General features: G+C 42.0%; 1 protein-coding gene across 2 annotated transcripts in view; it reads right to left on the bottom strand.

Annotated features, from left to right (window-relative positions):
• NGLY1 (N-glycanase 1) overlaps positions 1-21194 on the bottom strand; it is a 58507-nt gene that overhangs the window by 12615 nt on the left and 24698 nt on the right. Inside the window, exons 5-12 of one of the 2 annotated variants that reach the window (XR_002093687.2) lie at positions 19438-19657; positions 18224-18345; positions 17677-17822; positions 16537-16647; positions 14683-14847; positions 10920-11108; positions 8387-8507; positions 5220-5308 (exon numbers count right to left, since the gene is read on the bottom strand). Coding sequence is in view for 1 of the 2 variants with exons in the window: in XM_014603241.3 (XP_014458727.1) it covers positions 5131-5308; positions 10920-11108; positions 14683-14847; positions 16537-16647; positions 17677-17822; positions 18224-18345; positions 19438-19657 (1131 nt within the window). In the remaining variant the exon portion in view is untranslated. Of the gene's footprint in view, positions 1-5130; positions 5309-8386; positions 8508-10919; positions 11109-14682; positions 14848-16536; positions 16648-17676; positions 17823-18223; positions 18346-19437; positions 19658-21194 lie in introns of those variants that run through there. The other variant, XM_014603241.3, reaches the window with a different exon arrangement.

Below are 21194 nucleotides of genomic sequence, written 5' to 3'. Positions count from 1 at the left end.
GCAAGCCGGAGGTTAAACTAACCCGTTATAAGAGATACGGACACATACATAAATTGTAATAACGAAATGTATGGGGACACAACATATCTCATGAAAACCTTTCATTTATATTTTTAAAAATATATGATTTGTAAGATAATAACATACATTGTTGTCATTTATGAGTAACAGTATGTAAGTATGTGCAAGAATTTAAAAAAGTTGAATAACACCAATAACTACTTACCATTTTAATGGGATGTATGAGGTTGATGGGATGAACACAGTTTCTGAATATTTGGTGGAATATTAGATAAAGACACTCGCATTTCTTCATCAAGCATTTTTAAGCTTCCACGTTTCAGTGTCTTTAAGTTTGCCATCGTTGCAAAGGATACTTCACAAATGTATGTAGTAGAAAACCGCAGAAGAATTTTTAATGCTTTTTTAGCTATGTTTGGATGCATTTTTGAAATGCGAATCCAAAAGCTGTCTAAGTCACCCTCTTCATACAGCATTAACAGATTTCAATCATTTTTTATGTCAGCTAATTCTTCTTCTTCAATAAGTGAAAAGTTCCTCGTTGCAGTTGAAAGAAATGGATTTTTGATCCAATCGTAGTCTTGGATTTCAACATTTGGGAAGTAATGCTGAACTTTCTCTCCAAGCAATGTTAAATGGTCAACAATTAGCGAGCTGATATCACATTTTAGCTCGCACTCAGCAGTTTTGGAAAACATTTCAAAATTTCCTTCTTTCACTTTCCTTTTCCAAATTGCTATTTTGTCTCTCATAGCACAAATTTTATCTACCACTGTTAAGATATTTTCTCCTTTTCCTTGCATACTGGTGTTTATTTTATTCAAATGTTCAAATATGTCAGCAAGATATGCCAATTTTGTGCACCAAAGTTTGTTTTGAATTAGATTGCAGAATTCATTTTGCTGATTTTCCACAAAAAGTTTAAGCATCATTTCCCTCAATTCGTATACATGACAAAGCACTAGACCTCTTGAGAGCCAACAAACTTCTGTGTGTAGTAGAAGCTTTTTAAACCTTGCCCCCATTTCTTCACAAATATGAGCAAATAATCTTGATTGAAGAGGTCTACTTTTAATGTAATTGACCATTTGAACCACTTTGTCCAAAACTTTTCTTAATTCATTTCCAATGGTTTGCGCGACTAGTGCTTCGCGATGTAAAAAGCAATGAGTAATTATAATATTTTCATTCTCTTTCTTTGCTAAAGCTATAAAACCTTTTGTTGAACCAACCATTGAGGGTGCGCCATCTGTGCATATTCCTACACAATTTAACCATTGCAAATTATTTTCCTTCATGAAGCAATCTAAAGTTTTAAATATATCTTCACTTCTAGTTCTCATTGGAAGTTCTAGACAATACAAGAATTGCTCAATAATTCTGTCAGTATGAATGAAACGTATAAAAACCAATAATTGTGCTAACCCACTGACATCCGTTGCTTCGTCTAACTGCAATGTAAAGATCATATTATCGTCTTGAAAAATATCTTTCATTTGCTGCTTAATGTCATCAGACATGTCTTGAATACGTCTTCCAATCGTGTTATCTGCCAAAGGGATTTTATTAACTTCTATCTCAAATTCGGGCCCAAACATTGTTTGAACAATAGCACAGCAAGATTCCTTTATGGTGGTTTCGGCAATAGTGTGTGGGTCCTTGTTTTTGGCAATTATTTGAGCAACCAAGTAACTTGCCTTTTGAGCTTTCTCTGATGTCTTCATTCTCTTTGTGAATGATGCAGACTGCTTCTTTATAGATTTTGAAAGCTCAATAAAGTATTCTACTGGTTTTTCTGACAAATGACTGTGTTTTGAGGTAGAACGACGCTTTAATTTATTTGGTACCATACTTTCATTTGCAAGTATATCCCAACAAACTAAACACTGAGGACAAGGATTGTTTTCATTACCAGAAAATGTGAACCCCAGTTTCACATAATCTTTACTGTATAAACGAGGCTTGGAAATTTTTCCTTTACACTTCTTACGTACTAATACAGACCATTCAACAGTTGATTCTTGCATAGTTTCCTCTATAGCGGCTACATTTTGTTCATCGCAAATGTCATTTTCACCAGCTTTTCTTTTCTTAATTAGAAACTTATCCATTTTACGGGTAATTCAACTGCAATTTAATGAATAAATCTATGCGAATTTATTTTTAGGTTTTAGCATTAACTAAATATGAAAATAACAGGACTGCTTATCTTTCTCTGTTTTTTCTTATGAAAATAACAGCACCTGCGCTCCACTCCCACAGTGATAAAGTGAGATAAAGATAGGAATCAGGACCAGGAGAAAATGTGAAAAATAAACAAAATTAACTAAAGTATTTACAATACGTATTAGGACACATAGGTCCAGGTAGGAGCTCAGCTGCAAAAACACATGAAGTAGAGAAGCAAAAGTCCAACAAAAATGGTGTAAATATATATGTCTCACTACAAGGCTATATTGCTGCAAATATTTGCAATGCCTATGTCCAGAGTCCAGTTCCAGCACTCTCCGGTGGTACACTGCCGGTGGGTGGTCAATCCACAATTACAGCAGAGTAAAAATAAAAATAAATGGCAGGAATCAAATTATAAGTGCCACGTGGTGAGTGGCTTGCTGTTTGCCACATTGGGTTTGGGAGGGTGGCCTACCTTCAGCCAGCAGCAGGTGGGTTGACTGGGTGACAGCCTGCAGCTGCGCTCGCCCGGGTGATTGGGAGCACGCTGATTCCGAGGCTTCTGGCCTCCACTGAGCTCCGTTCCGATTGGCCAAGATGGCGGACGGCCCGCTTGGTGCAGTCCCAGTCCAGGACCTCCGGGGGACTCCTCCGCTCAGCACAGCCGAGAGTTGGGGGTGGTGTAACTCACAACTAATTGCTCCGTTAATTGCTCTGTTAAAGGAGTCTCCAACGAGAATTTCGAATTCTCCACACTCCTCGCCGTACCGCTCCGACACCGCCAATCACGTGCGTCCTACATCAAGACGCCACACGATCCTAAAGCAGCTAATGTTAAAGCAGCTAAGCCTTAGCTGCTTTAACATTAGCTGCTTTAGGAAGTTCTGGGGGAGGGGCCAAGGGAAGCAAACGCGAGTAAGGGAGCTCCGCGGTGCCCTTCTGCAAAATTTTCTGCATTTCGCGCGACACACCTACACACTGCCACCGACACACTAATGTGTCGCAGCACACAGTTTGGAAAGCTCTGCTCTAGAGGATGCAGTCAGGACTGGGACTGCATACAAACACATTGGAGAGTCCCTGTCACAAATAGGACATACACCTTGTGAATTCTTTGAGTTTTGATGAGTCCTAATTTTAGAACTTCCTTGTCCACCACCAAAACTAGACAGAAGAAATCACAATTTATTTAGTCATTGATTTATTTAGCCATTTATATAGTAGTAATCCTTTGTACATAATTTTTCATCAACAGATCAAAAAGTCTAATTTATGATATATTGTATTTACCTGAATCCAAGATGGCTTTGAATTTAGGATGACCCTCCCCAATTAAATTCTATACACAGAAAATGTATATATTCAAATATTATAAAAACCTTAGTCTGTTCGTAACGCTTTATTTGCACTGATTGGCTGTCTCAGCAGCCGATCGGCATGCTCCAAGAGTGTTCCAGACAGCAGGTGGTGGAGCGCCGCCACGATAGTGGGGACAGAGGAGACAGGGGGGCCATTATGTACAAAGGTGGGGCAGATGCAGGCCTCTGTCCCTGTCTCCTGGCAGGCGGCAGCAACGGACTGGAGGGGGGCTGGGGCCAGCACTGCTAGCCCTGCCCCCCCACTCCCGGCAGGCTGCGAATATGAAACAGATGGGGGAGTGGGGGAAACTGGCCACACCCCCCCTCCTGTCCCTGCAGGCGGCAGTGATGGAGCAGACAGAGAGGGGTGCGGGACCAGTGGACAGAGGGGTGGGGGCTGGCCCAGCCCTAGCCCCGAAATGGCAGGAGGGGGAGAGGGGGAGTGGGCCCGGCCGGTGGGCGGTTGGGGCCATACAGGCCTCTGTCCCTGGCCACCCCTCAGGCCCTGCCTGTTGTTCTTGACAGGCAATTGGCTAATTTTGTTATAATGTTCCATGTATAGAATCTAATTATTGGAGGATTGTCTTAAACTTGTTCTGCCCACACCACTGTAGCAGGAAGGCAGGTGGGAGGGGAGGGTGGGGGTGGAAAAGTCAAGTGGACTCCACACCACTAAACCCACCTGCAGTGCCTGAACCCTTCAGTTCCTACTGCTTCTCTCCTGGAGTGCCTGTGCTCCCCTCCATTGTACCTTGCCTTGCCACTTCCCCACTACTGCCTGGACTCCCTCTACCCCAGAACATATGGTGACTTTGGTCCCTATCCAGCTAGGCAGCAGTGGTTGGGGCAGTGATGGCCCTGGGCCCAGCCAGAGCTGAAGACAGAGCTGCCACCACTACTGCTTGGGTGGGTGGGGGGCTGGAGCCACTATGGCTGCTTGCAGACATTAAAAAGAAAACAAAATGGTGCTTTATTTAAAACCCAGTGTGCACCTGCACCCAGCACATGCCCAGAAAAGGCAATGTGAGTTGGATCCGACTCACCCAACATCTGTATAGATTGGGCACTTTAGTGGGGCTTTTTTGGGTGCTTTTTATTTAGTAGCCAATCAACTCAGTTTTAGAAAAAAAGTGCCAAAGAGCCCTGCTAAAGCACCCGATTTATACAGACACTGTGGAGCTGAGTCAAAGCAACATGCTGCTTCTTCTGATAAAGTACTTTTTTTAAAGTCTGCAGGCAGCATATATACTCTGTGCCTTGGGACACAGTAGGGCCAGAGCCAGAGCTGTGAAAGAGGGTATGCAGCAGTGGGGGAGAATGCTCCAACCCTGAGCCCTGGTTGGGGCTGGAGCTGCAGCAGCCACCTGCCCCTGCTCCAACCATGAACTGGACTTTTGTCCCATGTTGAAAAAAACCTAATCTTGGATTACAGTATTACCCTGTTTTTTGTAATCCATTGTAGAAAGATCATTGGAAAAACTTCAAGTGCACTGGCATTTTAATCTTCTTTAATGTTCACATTTTAGAGCACGTATAGCACACAGTTAAAAAAAAAAAGAATAAAAAAGGTCACACTTACCTCCAATAAGATCAATTTCTGCTGTGGGAGAGTGCAATTTCCACCTTATTCTTCCACTCTGAAATGTCTTACTGCTTGTCCTAACTGAAATATTGTCTATTTTTAGACCAACTGACCCACACTCAAACTTCCAGCAGATATAAGCAGAAGATGACCCTTCTTTTCGGGCTAAATAAACCTAAATGGAAAGAGAACATGGTTAAGATACTGAAATGTGGATGCACAGCCTTCATCAAATTAAGGGCCATCCACTGTAGAAGCACACCAAATTTCAAGTACTGTAAAATAATAGACACTAAAAATAATTCTCTACATAGTAAAACTTTGTATAGAGCATCACTGTAATTCTTAACTGATGTCTATACAGTGGTATTGGGTCCATTTTTAATAAATTTTACTTTATCCTGTACTGTTTCATGTGATATGTAGACTTTTAGCCATAAGTACCTTGGGCTCAGACTATTAAATTCTCCTACTCTTAGGATACTACAGTGATCCTCAGTGATACTGATTTTCAGTGCCATGTTAAATGCATAAGATGGGGGGACAGTGAGTGAAGGGGGACAGACCTCATCTTAGAACTAAGTAAATATAGTACTTGGAGAAAGGGATAAGGCTGCAAGACTGAGGATGTGAATATTGTTCTTTTTGACTCCCTCATCCAGTTTGCTCAGCATTTATTCAGTACACCTGAAAACTAGAGTCTATATATTGATCATGGATCTGGGTTTTCTATTTCCCATGGGAAAAAACCCACAGATCTCTACTTTTAACTGAGAAAAATGCAGGGTTTTCATTTTAACAGAGAAACATGTGGATTTTCCACTTTTGCAAAGAGCTCTCTGCAGGCTGGCAGAGTTCTAGCCTGCAAGGGACTGGCGGGAGTGAAAGAAGGGCAGTCAGGCAGAGGGGCGCCATGTGCATATGTGCTCATACATGCACATGGCCACCAGGCAACCTGGGAAGCAGCTCCCGCAGATAAGTCTAGTCGGGGGTGGGCAGGGGGGATTGAGGCTCTCATAGGGAGAGAGGGAGGAAGGGAGGGATGGAGGGAGTTGGGCAGAGCTGGGGCTACTGCCCAGGTGGGGAGGTATATGGGGCTTGGGGCCTGGTGCTGGAATGTGGGGCCACAGGGCCCCAGTGACGGTCAGGATGGAGGGGGGTGGGGCTGGCTCCCCACTGCTATGCACACTCCCAGGGAAGCCAGGGGGGACACGTGCCCCCCAGATGTGTGTGCAGGGTGGGGGTGGGCTACCTGCTGCCAGCTTGGGCTTCCCGCCCTGCTGCCTTCCCCCCAGGGTCTCTGCAGCCCAGCGGGTGGGACCTCGTGCAGCAGGGCAGAGTGGGGCCAGGCAGGGAAGCTCCTTGCTGCTGCAAGCCCTGCGCTACCCTAGCAAAGTGCCCTGTGCCCCATGCCTACCCGACAGCAGGGGCAGTGGCACGGAGTTGTGGTCTGGCTGTGCTGCCCATGGGGGAGGGGGAGCCAGGCTCCACGCTTGATACCACTGCAGCAGCTGTTGCGTCCCAGATGTGGCAGCCAGGGCTCCGGTGTTGCTGCAGGGGGCAGGGGGATGCAGACCTGGGTCCCTGGCCCCACAGCCCTGGCAGCTAGGGACCCCCTCTGGCAGGACTGGGGGGGCCAGGGTAGGCTGTAGGTGGGGAAAGTGAGGCACCAGCAGGGCTGTGGGTGGGGAGTGAGAGGCCTGGACCTGAATCCTGGTGAGCAAAGCAGGCAGGAGGAGCTGTGATTTTCCATAATAAAAAAGTCATAATTAAATGCCAAAATGTATAGGTATTTAGAATTTACTTTATTACAGTGATTGAGGCACTGTTAGGCTTTCAAATTGCTTTAACATTGTAAATATATCACTAAAGCATTGTTCAGTTGATACTTACATATATAGTGGCATTTTATTTTAATCATGGATTTGGGGTTTTTTTTAAATAAGAGAATTTGCGATTTTTAAATGGAGAAAACCAGGATCCCTAATGCTGACATTACAAGGGTTCTTTACTGTATCTAGGGTATGAGGTCTTTAAAACAAAAGCACTGTCAAACTCTTAACTCCAGCAGCTGTAACCAACAAGTCAATATTATAAACATTATAGATTTAAGGGGCAAAATTTTTATCCCCTATCAAGAATATTCATTTAGGAAAATCCCTAATGGAATTACTAGCAAATTCCTGCTGATGAATGAGAGAGAATCAAGATCAGGCAACTGGATTAAGATCTGGTTAAATGGTCAATGATAACCTTTTTATTTTTAAATTTGGAAAGAAGAATTCTGAATAAAATGATAAAAACAATAATATATTTTACCAAAGAGCATATCGTCATATGGAGACTGTATCCAAGGACTATAAGATACCATATGAATACTTCTTATTCACTTAAAAAGGTTAGTTTTGATTCTGAAGTTAGATAAGCAAATAGAATTGAAAAACTACAAAGGTACTGAAATAGGATTGTGAAGAATATTCTGATGAAAAAATGTATTCATTTAATTAACTTTTTATAAATATGTGACTTCAATGTTGTGACAGTGACCCTCATATTCTGCATATTTTCAAAGCACCACAGTTAATTCCAGCAAGGGATTTCTCCTGACCGGAAGTTACTGAATTGTCCTTTATGAGAACCAAATTGAGCTCATTAAACGTAAGCATTTAAGAATAAAATGCTCCATCCAGAAATTTAAAAAAATCTTAATACTGACATACACTATATACCTTTCATATTTATAGGTCAGTCTAGTTTTACAAAGGTAAGATCTAGATCTTTTCTCAGAAGTCTTGGACAAAGTCAACTGTTCAGTTTTGGGCTCAGTGCAAACAGTCTAAAACTAAATAATATAGCACGAATTTACACACTGGAACAAAGCATGGAGTCTTGAAATCACTTCTACCATATAAAGCTCTCTCAGAATAAGTGCAGAAGTATCCTCTTGGTACCTTTTTGACTTGGATTTCAGATTTGACTAGTAAGGCACTGGCTTCAAGCATATATTTTATATGTATTTAGTTATGCCCGTCTTTTCTTAAGTGATGTGTGTTACTGAAGAGACTGCAAGCAGTCTGATTGAAGAAATGGCAAGCAGTTTGATTCTAGAAGATAAAATCCAACTTAAGTATCTCATGAGACTCCTTTGAAATAAAAAAGGCTACAAGGTTGTAAAAATCTGAACCACTACCCTAAAGGTAACTAACATTGTAAGCTCATAATAGAAGAACCCAGGATGGGTTCTTATACTGACCTTTACATTCTGCTTCTGTTGCAGACAATTTCTGGGGAATCTGTCATATTAAATCCTTGGTTTTAGCAATTGCCAAGGTCTGGTTCCACAAAGTCTTATTTCAACACGTTTGTTTAGAGCGCTGAAGCACATAAATAAGGTAAAGATTACTGCTCAGAGGGGAATTAGTAAATCCATGTTACTTGCATCAGGTTGTGCTGCAATTTTATTTCTTCTTTACAGTTTATGAGCTTACAGTGATACTTACCTTTAGGGTAGTAGTTTACAGTATCTTTTCCTTCCTGCTAAAGGATAAACTGATTCTTTTTTCATGAATGCTTTTTTCAACTAAAATGTTTCTTGGAGAGCTGTTCAGTTTGAACTCACCTTGTTCAGTTGTACACCTACCTGCTAAAGTTAAAAAAACTGTCTTCCTTTTAGAAATAAGCAAGAGTGCATTTGTGGACAACTAACACATCTTGGCTACAAGTTTGAGAGAGACATGGATTTGTTTAGCCTTCTAGTCCTGATGTTGATTTCTTTTGTCCTCAGCCCTAATCCTCCAACACCACAAAAGACCTGTTTTACTGCATGTGAACTGCACGTTTTCCTGCTTGGTGCAGGGGGCTGGACCTGATGATCTTCCAAGGCCCCTTCTAGCTTTACAATGTATGAATCTATGAACTCTTTGTGATAAGTCACTTGGATTACTTGTCCATCTTCCATCTGATCTACACAGCTGGAGTAGTAAGCTGCACAGAAGAGTAGGTATAAGGCCTCACACAGCACACTCCTCCAATCAGCAGTTGGATTCTTCAATATGGCCATATATTTCAGGTCATACATTTCTGATCTGAAGATATTAAGTACCGCTACATTGTTAGACGGACCTGGAGAGCTATCACTTTGTTCAATTACTTCTGTTTCTCTACTCCTCTTTCCCATTGCTCCACTTTGTTGTATATTTTTACCTCAGCCTCTAATATGGAATACCCCTCTTCAGACTTGACAGCCCGTACTATTAATGTTGTTTGTATACAGATGTCCACCTTCTCTAGCTCCAATTCCTCACTCCTGAGATTTAGAGTATACGATCATCATGGATCTGGGTTTTCCATTTGCTACAGACAAACGTGATAAAACCTAGACTTTCTCACTTCTCATCCAGAAAAACCTAGATTTTCTTTTTTAAAGGAGAAAAATGTGGGAAATGGTAGGCCTCCCCTTACAGGCTGGCAGAGTTCCAGCCTGCAAGGGGCTGGGGGGCAGAAGAAAGGCGATCAACAGGAGATGCCATTTGCATGTGCGCACATACACATGCACATGGCTGTCCCACAGCCTGGAGAGCAGCTACTACAGGCAAGTCTGGCAGTGGTGGTGGGGGGCAGGGGGCAATTGAGGACCCCATACTGAGGGATTTGGGCAGGGCTGAGGCTGCTGCCTAGCTAGGGTGGTGCGTGAGGCTTGGGGCCCTGGGCCAGAATGTGTGGCTGCAGCGCCTGCGTGGGGAGTGACACGGAGCCATGGGCAGCTCGTTCAAGAGGTGATGGGGGGGCTGCTTCCCTGCCGCTGCATGCACTCCGGGGGGGGGGGGGGGGGGGTATGTGTCCCCCAGACTTGTGCACGGGGTGGCAGCACCAGCAGGGGTGGGGGGGCTGTGGGTTGGGAGTCAGGGGCAATAGCATGGGCAGGGGACTGGTATATGAGGGCTGCTCAGTGCCACAAAGCAGTGTAGGGGGACAGCTAGAGCTGGACCTGCATCCTGGTGAGCGACGGGGATGGGGGAACTATGACTTTCCATGATAAAAATCCCAAAATCAAATGCCAAAAATGTATAGGTATTTAGAATTTATTTTATTATAGTGATTGAGGCACTGCTAGGCTTCCAAATTGCTTTAAATTAGTAAATACATCAATAAAATATTGTGTTCAGCTGATACCTAGAGAGTGATGTTCCATTTTAATCATGGAAAAAACATGGATTTGGGGGTTTTTAATCAGAGAATTTGCAATTTTTAAACAGAGAAAACCAGGATCCCTGATGATCATCCTGCTGTCCAGAGTCTTGACAGACAGGAAGGGGTTGGCAGAGTCTTCAATAATCTGGATAACTGACCATTTTTTGCCTTCTTGCAAGTACCACTGTAATGCTTAGGATTTTTTCCTTTGGCCATGCAACAAAGTGATATGATATGCTACAAAGCTATTTCTACACAGCAAAAGAAATAATTTAAACCATTTTAATATACATAGTATTTGATGCGTCTAGACATATGTGGGGAAAGTAGGTCTTTAAATAGTGTTCTAGCAGGGGTTCTGGTTATTTGCAGAGGAATCAGTCATCCCATTCTGAAAGGCAAGCTGACTTGTATCCAGTTTCTCATTAGTTAATCTTATTTGAAGCTAGATAGTAACACTTAGCAACTTCAACTGAATCCTTAAGCATCCACAGAGGTTTTGATGCAAAATACAATCAGTGATTTTAGACTTTACTGGGACTATTATGTTAATAAAAGAAATTATTGTGAATTTTTTAAATAATTGTTGTAGTTACCATTTTCCAGTCTGTTTCAACCTTCCTCCATAAAGACTCCACCTTCCACACACCTTTCTCCCAACCATTGATTTTTTCATTGTTATTGGAAACTCGTGTATAGTTGTCTTCCACTACATTGTAGCAGAGATGAAAGAGCTTAGAAGTCTTCTCATTTCCAGAGGGAATAAAAACAGCGTCTCCTCCCTTCTGAAAAGACACAAACACTATAGATTAGACTTTTCTTTTCCAAATAATTAAAGAAGATCATGTAAATTTTAGTTTGGCTTTTTGTGAAAATATAAATACTTGGAAAATTATATCAGATAACATAGGCCACTACGGTCTTATCTAATTATCATCAGTATATCAAGAAACCTCATAGTTCTTCATTAAAAACTGCACTGTCACTGAATAAAGAGTGAATTGTTTTGAAAGATGCCAGTGAAAAAAAATTGTCCTCAGTTTAGGGTTTTTTTTATTATTTTGCTAGAATGAACGCACACTTTCCTTACGGAGAGGGGCAATAATTTATTTAAAAATATTTAGTACCATTAGTCTTTCCAAAATTAATTATTTCACAGAAGACCAGAAAGAAGCACATTTAACAGACTAATGCAAAGCAAATTAGTGAGATTGGGGAAATAAAAAAGATGGCCTTTCAAAATGAGTAAGAATTAATGAGGAAGAATTCAGTAACTGTACAGTATTCAAGGATAAATGTATCTCACTATATATTAGGGCCCCTCTACACATGCAGGTAAAGGCAAAATTGAATCTAATGACTGAATGATCCAACTGTATCTCCTGCCATGCCATATGTGCATGATCCCCTGGGCTCCCTCTATATCAGCAAGAAACAGGTTCCGAAGGCTGGGGAGCCCCTTTGCTGAGGGAGTTCCCAGCTGTGAGGGACACTCGCAGCTGGGTCCAAAAGTCCCTGTAACTGACAGGGTTCCCAGTCCTGGCTGCACACTGGGGGGCTCTGTGTTGGCCCAGGCGTTTCATGTACCCCCAAGCCTTGGGGAATCACAGCAGCTGCAATCCCTGGGGTTTGGGGGTTTCACGCTGGACATGGAGCACCTCTGCACCTGGGAGCCCTGTCACCTGATGGGGCTCCCTGCCACAGGGAGACCCTGCTACATGTGCAAATTAAAGTTTTATAGCAACCGCCTATAAAGTTAGTACATACTTTCAGGTCTAATTGTATAGTTGGTTAGAGCTTATTATTGTGTGATAGCTACTTTGCACACGTAGTTTGTCTTAAGGTAACTGCGCAATTAACCAGTTAATTGTACAATACCTGTAATGTGTAGAGGGGGGTTTTAGAAAACAAGAATAAATAGTATATTCAACTCTAAGAATAGATTTTTAATCATTGCTCATATCCTAAGATTCAGTAACATGGAAATAAAATCCACCAAATTGCAGAGAATTGAAATAAGCTCTACTATCTCAAAACTGAACACAGCTGTGAAATCCATTAGTTCCTCTTCACCAGTTTTATTAGTTCATCAATCTTTTGATGTCATATGACAGAATCACTCAGAAAATGAAGTGCAAAATGACAGGAATAAAATCATACTTGTGTGTGCCACTCTAGGTTACCTCTGGTTAGGAAATTCTACCTCTCGGTATAAAGGACTTAAGAAAACTAACCAAAATGTGGTTTTTGGAAATAGCTGAAAAACTTGATGGGAGGAGAAATTATGTAAATGCAGTAAAATCTGATTAAATTTCATCACTCCAAAAGGTTTGGTAATGATGGCTAATTATCAGTAGCTCAATCTCTTAACCCTTTGTGAGAAATATTTTTCTGTCATACTGATACATAGTAAAGAATGATCTGGGGGCATTTATAATGAAAACAATATGTATATAACAAAAATATGTAGTCTGCCTCAGAGAACTGTATAATTATAGATATAAATGCTTAATCTACAATTTCTTACTACAAAATTTCAAAGTGCTTGCTTTGTAAGAATCACAGTCATAAGTACCAATAGTCAGCTGAAGATATTACTTTATACTGTTACGTGAGCTCATTGCAAAAACTGAAGTTAATTCTGGAGAAATGGAAAGACTGATTATTTGTTTTGTTGAGCCAAGAAAACTGGAAGTGTATGAATGCTAGGGAGTAGGGCTATGCAAAATTTCACCATTTCATTTTGGAGCTGTTTCAATGCATTTTGAGCTAGAAACAGCGAAATCGAAACGAAACAAAAAGCATCAAATCAGCTTAGAAATTAAATGAGGGCACTCAAAATGTTTCAAAACTTTTGAAACATTTCAAGTTTCAAAGCAGCTCAGGGGTGGGAGACAGGGGAAAGCCAGGGCTGGACTCTGAGCAGCTCTGCAGCCCCATGTAGCTCAGCCCGGAAGGGAGCGCAACCCTGGCTCCCTGCCTCCCACTGCCGGGCTGCGTTCCGTGGGGCTGGCAGAGCCAATCGGAGGGCAGCACCAACTCTTTCTGCCTCCCACCGCTGGGCTGCACTCCAGTTGGTTCTGCCAGCCCCATGGAGCTCAGGCTGGTGGTAGGAGGCAGACTGCAACGCTGGCACTGTCCACCTCCTGTCGCTAGGCTGCGCTGCATTGGGCTGCCGGAGCTGATTGGAGCGCAGCACAGCGTGGCAGCGAGATGTGGGCAGAGCCAGGGCTGCGCTCTGCCTTCCGCTGCCGGGCTGAGCTCCATGGAGCCTGGCACTGGGCATGGGTTGTGTCCAGTGCCGGTCCCAGGTAGCAGTGACTGCCTCCTGGCATCTAGTGCAGATCTGGGGGCACACACCCCTGGGAGGAGTTTGACACAGCCCTGCAGCCCTCCTGGGGGTGCGAGCCCCAGATGAGAGGAGGCTGCCGCTGCCAGCAAATTTTGCTTTAAAGATTTTGAGATGCAGTTTCTCTGCACCTATCTTGGCACTGAAGTTGGCAGGCTTCATGCCCTCAGAAGGGGCTACCACCCCTGCAATTTGCATCTGAATCAGGCAAAAAATGACAATGTTTTAGCCATTTTCATGATTCCCCATTATAGCCTATGGGCGAAACGTTGAAAGGAGTCAAAACAGTGAAACAGTTTCGACGAAATGAAATGGGACAGTGCTTCAAAAATAAATGAAACACCGAAACAAAACAATGACCCTTCGAAATGGTGAAACGGACATTGAAATGAAACAATGGTGTTTCACACAGCCCTACTAGGGAGCATCAACAGGTTGACAGGTGATGTGGATGGCTTCAGTCAGCATCTTCTAAGTTAACTAATTATTAAGAGCAAATTCCACTGTGATGTAGTATTTATGTACATTTGGAAAGGACTAATTAGACCTTAAGTGATGACACATTAACCAAAGTGTTTTGTCCACAAATCAGTAAGACTCTAGTGGAGATTCAGTGCAGTGACTAATAAGACTGTAGAAAGAAGTTATCCCAGTGTCTAATTAACCAGATTTCATCGTATATATTAATTTCTCCTGAGGAGCAGAGGTTGCACTTACACTGTCCAGTGACTCCTGAACTATATCCAATTAACAAAAGAAATAAATGGTAGGAAGTAAATGGTAGGAATGGCTACCCCTTGGCTTCATTATTTACACCACTAAGAATTCCTGAAGCAATTATTAATATTTTTTCTTTATTGCCCAAGTAACTTGCAGGGTTTTTTAAAATTTCTTGCTTTTACTATATTGTAGCTTTCATAAAAACAAAAATATTGCTCATTAAACTATATTTAGTGAAGAAAATACTTTAGACACCTCTAAGATGATCACCAGTTTACAAATTAAAATACCTCTGAATCAATTTCACCTCTGGCTATTCTCCAAGCCACTGAACCAGATGTCCTTCCACTAAATTCACCAGGTTTAGGAGTTTTGGGAGAAATGAACTCAACAAGCTCCACAATTATCCTGTGCTGGAGCTCTTTCCTTTTGCTTTCTGACAAAGATCGCTGTCTCTGTAATAATAATAAAAGCACAACAAAAAATCTCAGAGTAGTTTCAACTGCAATGTTGCCCTGGAATGACATCAGGCAAGGAAAACCCCATGACAATTCTAGATTAAACTCATTTAAAAAATGTTAATCTAGGACCATGTGTGCTGTAGTACATCAATCCTAATGATAAGGCTACTGCATAGTGTTATTACAAGGGAAAAATTAAAGTTGCTTTAGTGTCCTACAAGTGTATTCCTATACCTTAGCATTTTTAAGATCAATTTTAGCTCCAAAATCCAGGATTTAAAATGCAAGCTTCTGGACTGTTATACCATCCCTGTAATGTATCTATTCTCGGTTAATATGTATTTTTCTCCATTAACTCTATCTCAATATATATTTTTTACCTGTGAATAGAAAACAGGAAAGTTTACTGGGTCAACCTGTTGTTTTACATGATAAAATGTTCTCATTAGCAACAACCTTGGTTCAATAATTAAGCCCTACCATAAAAAAATCATTTGGTTCCTGAAATGGTTAATTCACAGTGGAATGAACACCACTAAAAATGCAGCAGAAAGTCCATCTTTTTAAGAAGTAAAACCATGCCAGTTGCACCTTATAGTAAATTATGTCAAGAGTATGCTATGTAGAAAAAGAATCACATTACATATTTTCTTTTATTACATGGTAAAAAGTGCAGTTCTTTTTTAGAAAGATACTTTAAAAAGGGGCCAGAAATTGGGAGGTTTCAGATTTCATTTCAAAGATATAAAGTCAAATGTGCAAAGTTGCCATGAAAAACTTCCACTTTCTTAAATGAGAATCCTATGAATAGTTTGAAAGCTCAGAATCACATTGGGGTTTTCTCTTATAAGTAATAAGAATTTCTGCAGGGCAAATCAGGTCCTGCTTTCTGATACCCATAAACCTTATGGTCTTCAATTATGCCCTTAGTGACGTTGCGCAGCTTAACTGCCTTCAGTGAGTTCATACAGGTATAACCAATTGGATTTTTTCAACATTTCTGTTGACGCACATTACAGAACAGAATCTCTCTTGCTTTCTCTGCAGAGACTTCAGGCACAAAAAGCAGAAATGTATTTTTCTCCTTCACTCTGCAGACAATAGATTGGTGCAGATTACACATAGCTGCTTTACAGATAAGAACCACACCCTCTCTCATCTGAAAAAATACTATAATTGTAACTTAATTCTATGTTAAAGAGCAAAGTTCCACCAGAGCCTAGTATTCCATCAGGTTAGCACGGTTAAGGAATGCCAATGTCTTCAGCCCGTGACAGGTGTATCTAGTACCACGTCCAATCTTTGACTTCCCAGACCTACTGACTCATTTACAGCTGAGGTCATCCTTCAGTATGAATCCAGACTGAGGCTCAAATTCACATTTCTGAATCTGTAATCTCTATATTAACTAGAAGATGCATAATGTTCTGTTAAAAATAAGTCTTATAATCAGGAGTAATGTGAGAGAGAGGCAAGGATTTTTTAGGGTGATATCTTTATTGGACCAACTATGTAGTTGAGATAAAGTAAGACAAACTTTCTAATACAAGATATTCTTGTAGAGAACATTTTTATCAAAATACTGACACACACAATGAATTATGGTCCCTTTCCCTGAATCTTAACATAGTCTGTTTCCAATACATGTCAATTTAACAATTCAGTTTGAATAAACCCACATACCAGTTTAGTAAGTTTGTTAATTGTTTCACGCAGTGCTGTTTCATCAACATGTATCCTTCTAGCAAGTACTTCCTCATGCTTACAAGAGTATCTCCAGGTGACATCAACAACCTGACATAAATTGCAGAGAAAAAGCGATAAAAACACAGGTAATACTTTGTCCAATTAAAGCTACCAGGAGGGAGTTGCCTTCATCTTGGCCATAAGTAATTATGGGGATTTTGAACTGGGTGCTTCCTCACTAAAGGGGTCATATGGGTCACCAAATTTGGGGTAAGGAATAAATGTTAGATTGGCATGGATTGTGGTGGTTTTGCCTCTTTCTCTAATGTGGGACATGGCTATTTTCCTAGGGTCTTTTGAGCATATCGTAATATATTGTAATGTGAACTACAACTCCCAGAAGACCCCAGAAGACCAGAGGAAGAGGAAGCAGGAAGCGACTGGAAGAGGAGGAGGACATGACAAAGAGACCCAGACAGATGGCAGGGGGAATGGCAGAACTGTGAACCACACTGGATGAGTCAGCCACATGATGGACTGAAGCAGTGGGACTCAGCTCCGATTCATTCTGCATGTTAATTCAAGTCTATCTCAGAACTAAATGCTGGTTTTAGGGACACCTCTGGATGTGTGTGGGGGGTGTACTTAAGGTGATGAAAGCATTTATTACAGTGTTAATGCCTATTACCTGGTACATATTCCCTGAGTGTATTTTACCATAATGTTAATGTCTATTTACCTGTACCTGTTCCTTCTCTTTAGCTCCTTGGGCAGAATTTTTACCTGCTTTGGGGACTTACAAAAATCCCTGGCTGCTGCTCTTGAGGTGTGGACTACCCACCCTGGTATGGAGGGAGGCAAGACAGAAGGAAAACTGGGAGCATGGAGTGCTAGGTACTGTTCTTGGACCCCACTTTGCAAAATCCTAGATCTGCTTCTGAATACAGGGAAATGGACTCAATGGCCCAGAAAGCTCCTTCCAGTCCTGTGTTCCACTTTACATATTGAGTATTTTACACAATCTGATCCAGACACTTTCTTCCTTTACAATAATCCAAGAGATCACATTAAAATTGCATACTTTACATACTTCTCTTCTTACAACAAATTCCTTTTCATTACTGCACTTACTCCTACCTCATCCTTGGAGAACGCAATTATGTAGGAGAGCTGCTTTCCCCAGCCAATCTCATATAGAAGAGGCTTATCACAGACATTTTCACAAGGGTCACAGTGAAGCCATCTCTGCTGAGATGAAGAATATACTTCAGTCCACACATGATCTGCATGAAAGAGGAGCCAAGGGAAAACACAGAACGTTGCAGCTGGGTCTTGTGCTCTTACAGTTTGAGATGTTTACATTTTTCAAATCTATAAAATGGGAAGCACATGATAGAACGTCCTTGGGGAATGATTACATTTTCAGTTCATATACATTCAGAAAATCTTTCTTAAATATCAAAATGCAACCAGTAAATTCTCCTATATTTGCTGATGACAGAAAATTTTATATACCAAGTGCAATTACTTAAACCAGATAGAAATCTGATTTAGATTTTATCATTGGATAAACACAAACTTTTACGTGTTACAAGCTGACTAACAGGAACCTTCACATCTAATGATTATGTCACATTTTCATGTATGCTTAAATTAGCACTGAAATGTTCTAAAGTACGGATACCTGTTGAATCCCAGACATATCTAGCCTCAAACCCAACAGCTCTGCAGTACAGTGTAAAACAGTTAGCCCACTCTCCACATCGCCCACGTCTTGTTTCCAAAAGTTTCTCAGGATTATTATATCTAGGAAAAATCAAACATTTCAGTCATCATAAATTTTGAACTTCACACAAGTTAATAGTCTTTAACAAGAATGTATATTCCTCCCTGTATTAAACCCTTCAGCTATGTCTGTACAAGTTAATTGGTCCCATGGGCTGGATCCTGCCCACTGGGCTTCTTTTCTTGCAGGCCAAATTACTCATCTCCAACAACAGGGTGGTAGCTTGTTAGCATAGCTGCTGGAACTGCTGTGTTGATGTGGCTCTGGAACTCAGGGGGCGAACACTGACACCACTGGTCCTTGCTTCTCCCTTGCTGCCCATCTGGGTCGCTGGTAGAGACTGAAGACCCTAATATTTGGTGGTAGGCAAAGGGATGGTGGCTGAGCAGCAGTGGTGTTCAGTCCCTGGGTTCCAAAGCCATGACATGCAGTGACTCTGGCACCCACACAGACCACAATTTAACCCATAATTTAACATAAGCATTCAAACTTAAGATAAATGGGGATAGGAGTTTACAGCTACATTCTAGCATCTGTCTTTATGCATGTTCTCAGTCCATGATAATGAAAGCTAGCTTGCCATTCCTTACCTAAGGCCAACTTTTGTTTATCCCAGGGTAAAAGCATGCATAAGGGCAGACCAATGTGACTGTTGTATTTTGAAAACCTGTTTATAAATTGGGAGTTTATTATATCCAAGTCCAGTTTACAGAAGTGGTACAATTCTAGGATTATCTGCTGTTATACAGTCATCAGAAGTAGGATGTGCTATTTTGCAGTCTCCCTAAAAAGTTCTTTTTTAAACACCCTTTGGTAATGCCATATTTCAAAATTAAACTAGTGTATTCACAAACTGTAGTTGATCAAACAATTATGATCAGTCAAACATTCAGTATAAAATAGGTTCCCTCTTTAAACGCAGTAAAACAATCTTATTTTTTTCAAAGCAATTCAATACTTTAGGCTGACTAGCAAAAAATATAAAGTAGAGCTAAGAACAACTTCTGAGTATTGCTTAAAGTGATCACTAGTCATGCAATCAACAATTTCTCAATAATTTATAGAACATGAAAAAACAAATAAGTGTTCAAGAAAACCTAGGTTATGCTCACCTTGGGAATCTGTTACTGAACTGGCAATGAGTACAGTAATGATTCTCAACTCTATTTGCACTCCACCTCAGATCATCATCGCTGGGTGGTAAATTTTCTTTAGTCATTGTCTGTCCACCACATTTGCTGCAAGGAAGTGTATTTACCCATTGAAAAAAATCACTCTTAAACCAATTCAAGAGCTCCAACAACAAAAAATCCTCTTCATTCAGATTAGCACCTGTGCAATGAAAAAAACCCAACAAAATTCACCCAGTTACAGGAAAGTTTAACTGGATCTTATCGGCATAATTGCTACAACTGGGCTTTTAGAGTTTGTCTGAATAATAAATATACTATTATAGTGATGCACTTAAAAAAAAATCAAGCAAGGCTCTAAAGATTGAACAATACTAATATTTATGTTTAAGAAAGGACAAACATCTAAAATGGAATTAGGAAAAGGAATTGCACAAGAAAACAATGGACAAACAAAGAGAAATTTAACATGGAATCTAATAACTCTTATATGCTCCCAGAGCTAGGAAATAGCTTTTGAGAATAATCACTTCAGTTTCAAAATCCCCAAGGCTCTATTTTTTTTTAAATCAGAAGCTATGGTAGCCTAGGAAAACAGGGATAGTATGTTACTGTCATAAACTGACTAACATATGCACTATGCATATTTTTCAATAAGTAAGGTTGAGTTCATTAATGCTGTTCAGGGAATATACCCTTTCAATCCAATTTACTTTGCCTAGACATAGAGCAGGGGTGGGCAAAAAAAGATAGCCCACAGGCCAGATCCGGCCCACAGCAGGTCCCTCGGTCCCCTGGCCCATGAACTGTCCAGTTGTGGCATGTCCTGTTGCCCCCTGGACATGTAGCAGGGCTGGGGCTGAGGCGGCTCCACAGCTAAACTGCCTTTCTAGGCAGCTCAGGCTCCTTTCGGCTGCTGCCATCTCTGGCCCCACGCCCAGTGGTACCAGCAGGGACCTGTGTGCACAGCCCTGACCCCGCGCACCCAGGCTCACCCATCCAGGCTCAGCAACGGTGGTGCAGGACAAAAGCTGTTGTTCAGCACAGGTGGAAAGCGGCCTCTCCCCCCTCCCACCAGTTCCCTGCTGCAGCTGCCTGGAGCCTGCATGGGGATGCCACCATCGCCACCTCCAGGTTGCCACGCAGGGCAGCAGTGGCAGCACAGAGGAGACAGAGCAGCCCAGAGCAGCATGGGCTCTGGGTGGCTGCAGGAGGGAACTGCCAGCAGTGGGAAAGGAAGGGGCTTCTTTCCCCTGTGCTGAGCAACAGTCCAGCTGTGGAGCCGTCTCAGCCCTGCTGCATGCCCAGGGGGCAACAGGATGCACCACGGGTGGGTGGTGCGGGGCTGGCAGGTTAGGGCTGTGCACAGGTTCTTGCTTATCTGCTCTGGCAGGGGTGAGTCCAGACTGAGCGCGGGGCACACTGGGGCTGCATACTGTTGGCAGTGGCAGGGAGGCACTGGAGGGCGTGTGGGTTCTGGGCTGTTGCAGGGTGGGGGCGGGTGCTGACTGGCTTGGGGGGGTGTGTGCATGCAGGGGGCTCCCATGCACACCCCAGCATACCGACAAACCCTCCCCCATAAATCTCACAACTACAACCTCCCCCACACACAATCACACACTCCACGAATACCACCCTCTCCCACCCCAACCACAAACCCCACACAGACACCTGTGTGCCTCTGGGAGGAGCCCCACTCACTGCTATGTGCACATACCCCCCACACACCTCACACCCAT

Source organism: Alligator mississippiensis, chromosome 5 (assembly GCF_030867095.1).
Source record: "Alligator mississippiensis isolate rAllMis1 chromosome 5, rAllMis1, whole genome shotgun sequence".
Classification (NCBI taxonomy): Eukaryota; Metazoa; Chordata; order Crocodylia; family Alligatoridae; genus Alligator; species Alligator mississippiensis.
Note: the sequence above shows the minus strand (reverse complement) of the source record. Positions and strands in the feature narration are given on the sequence as shown.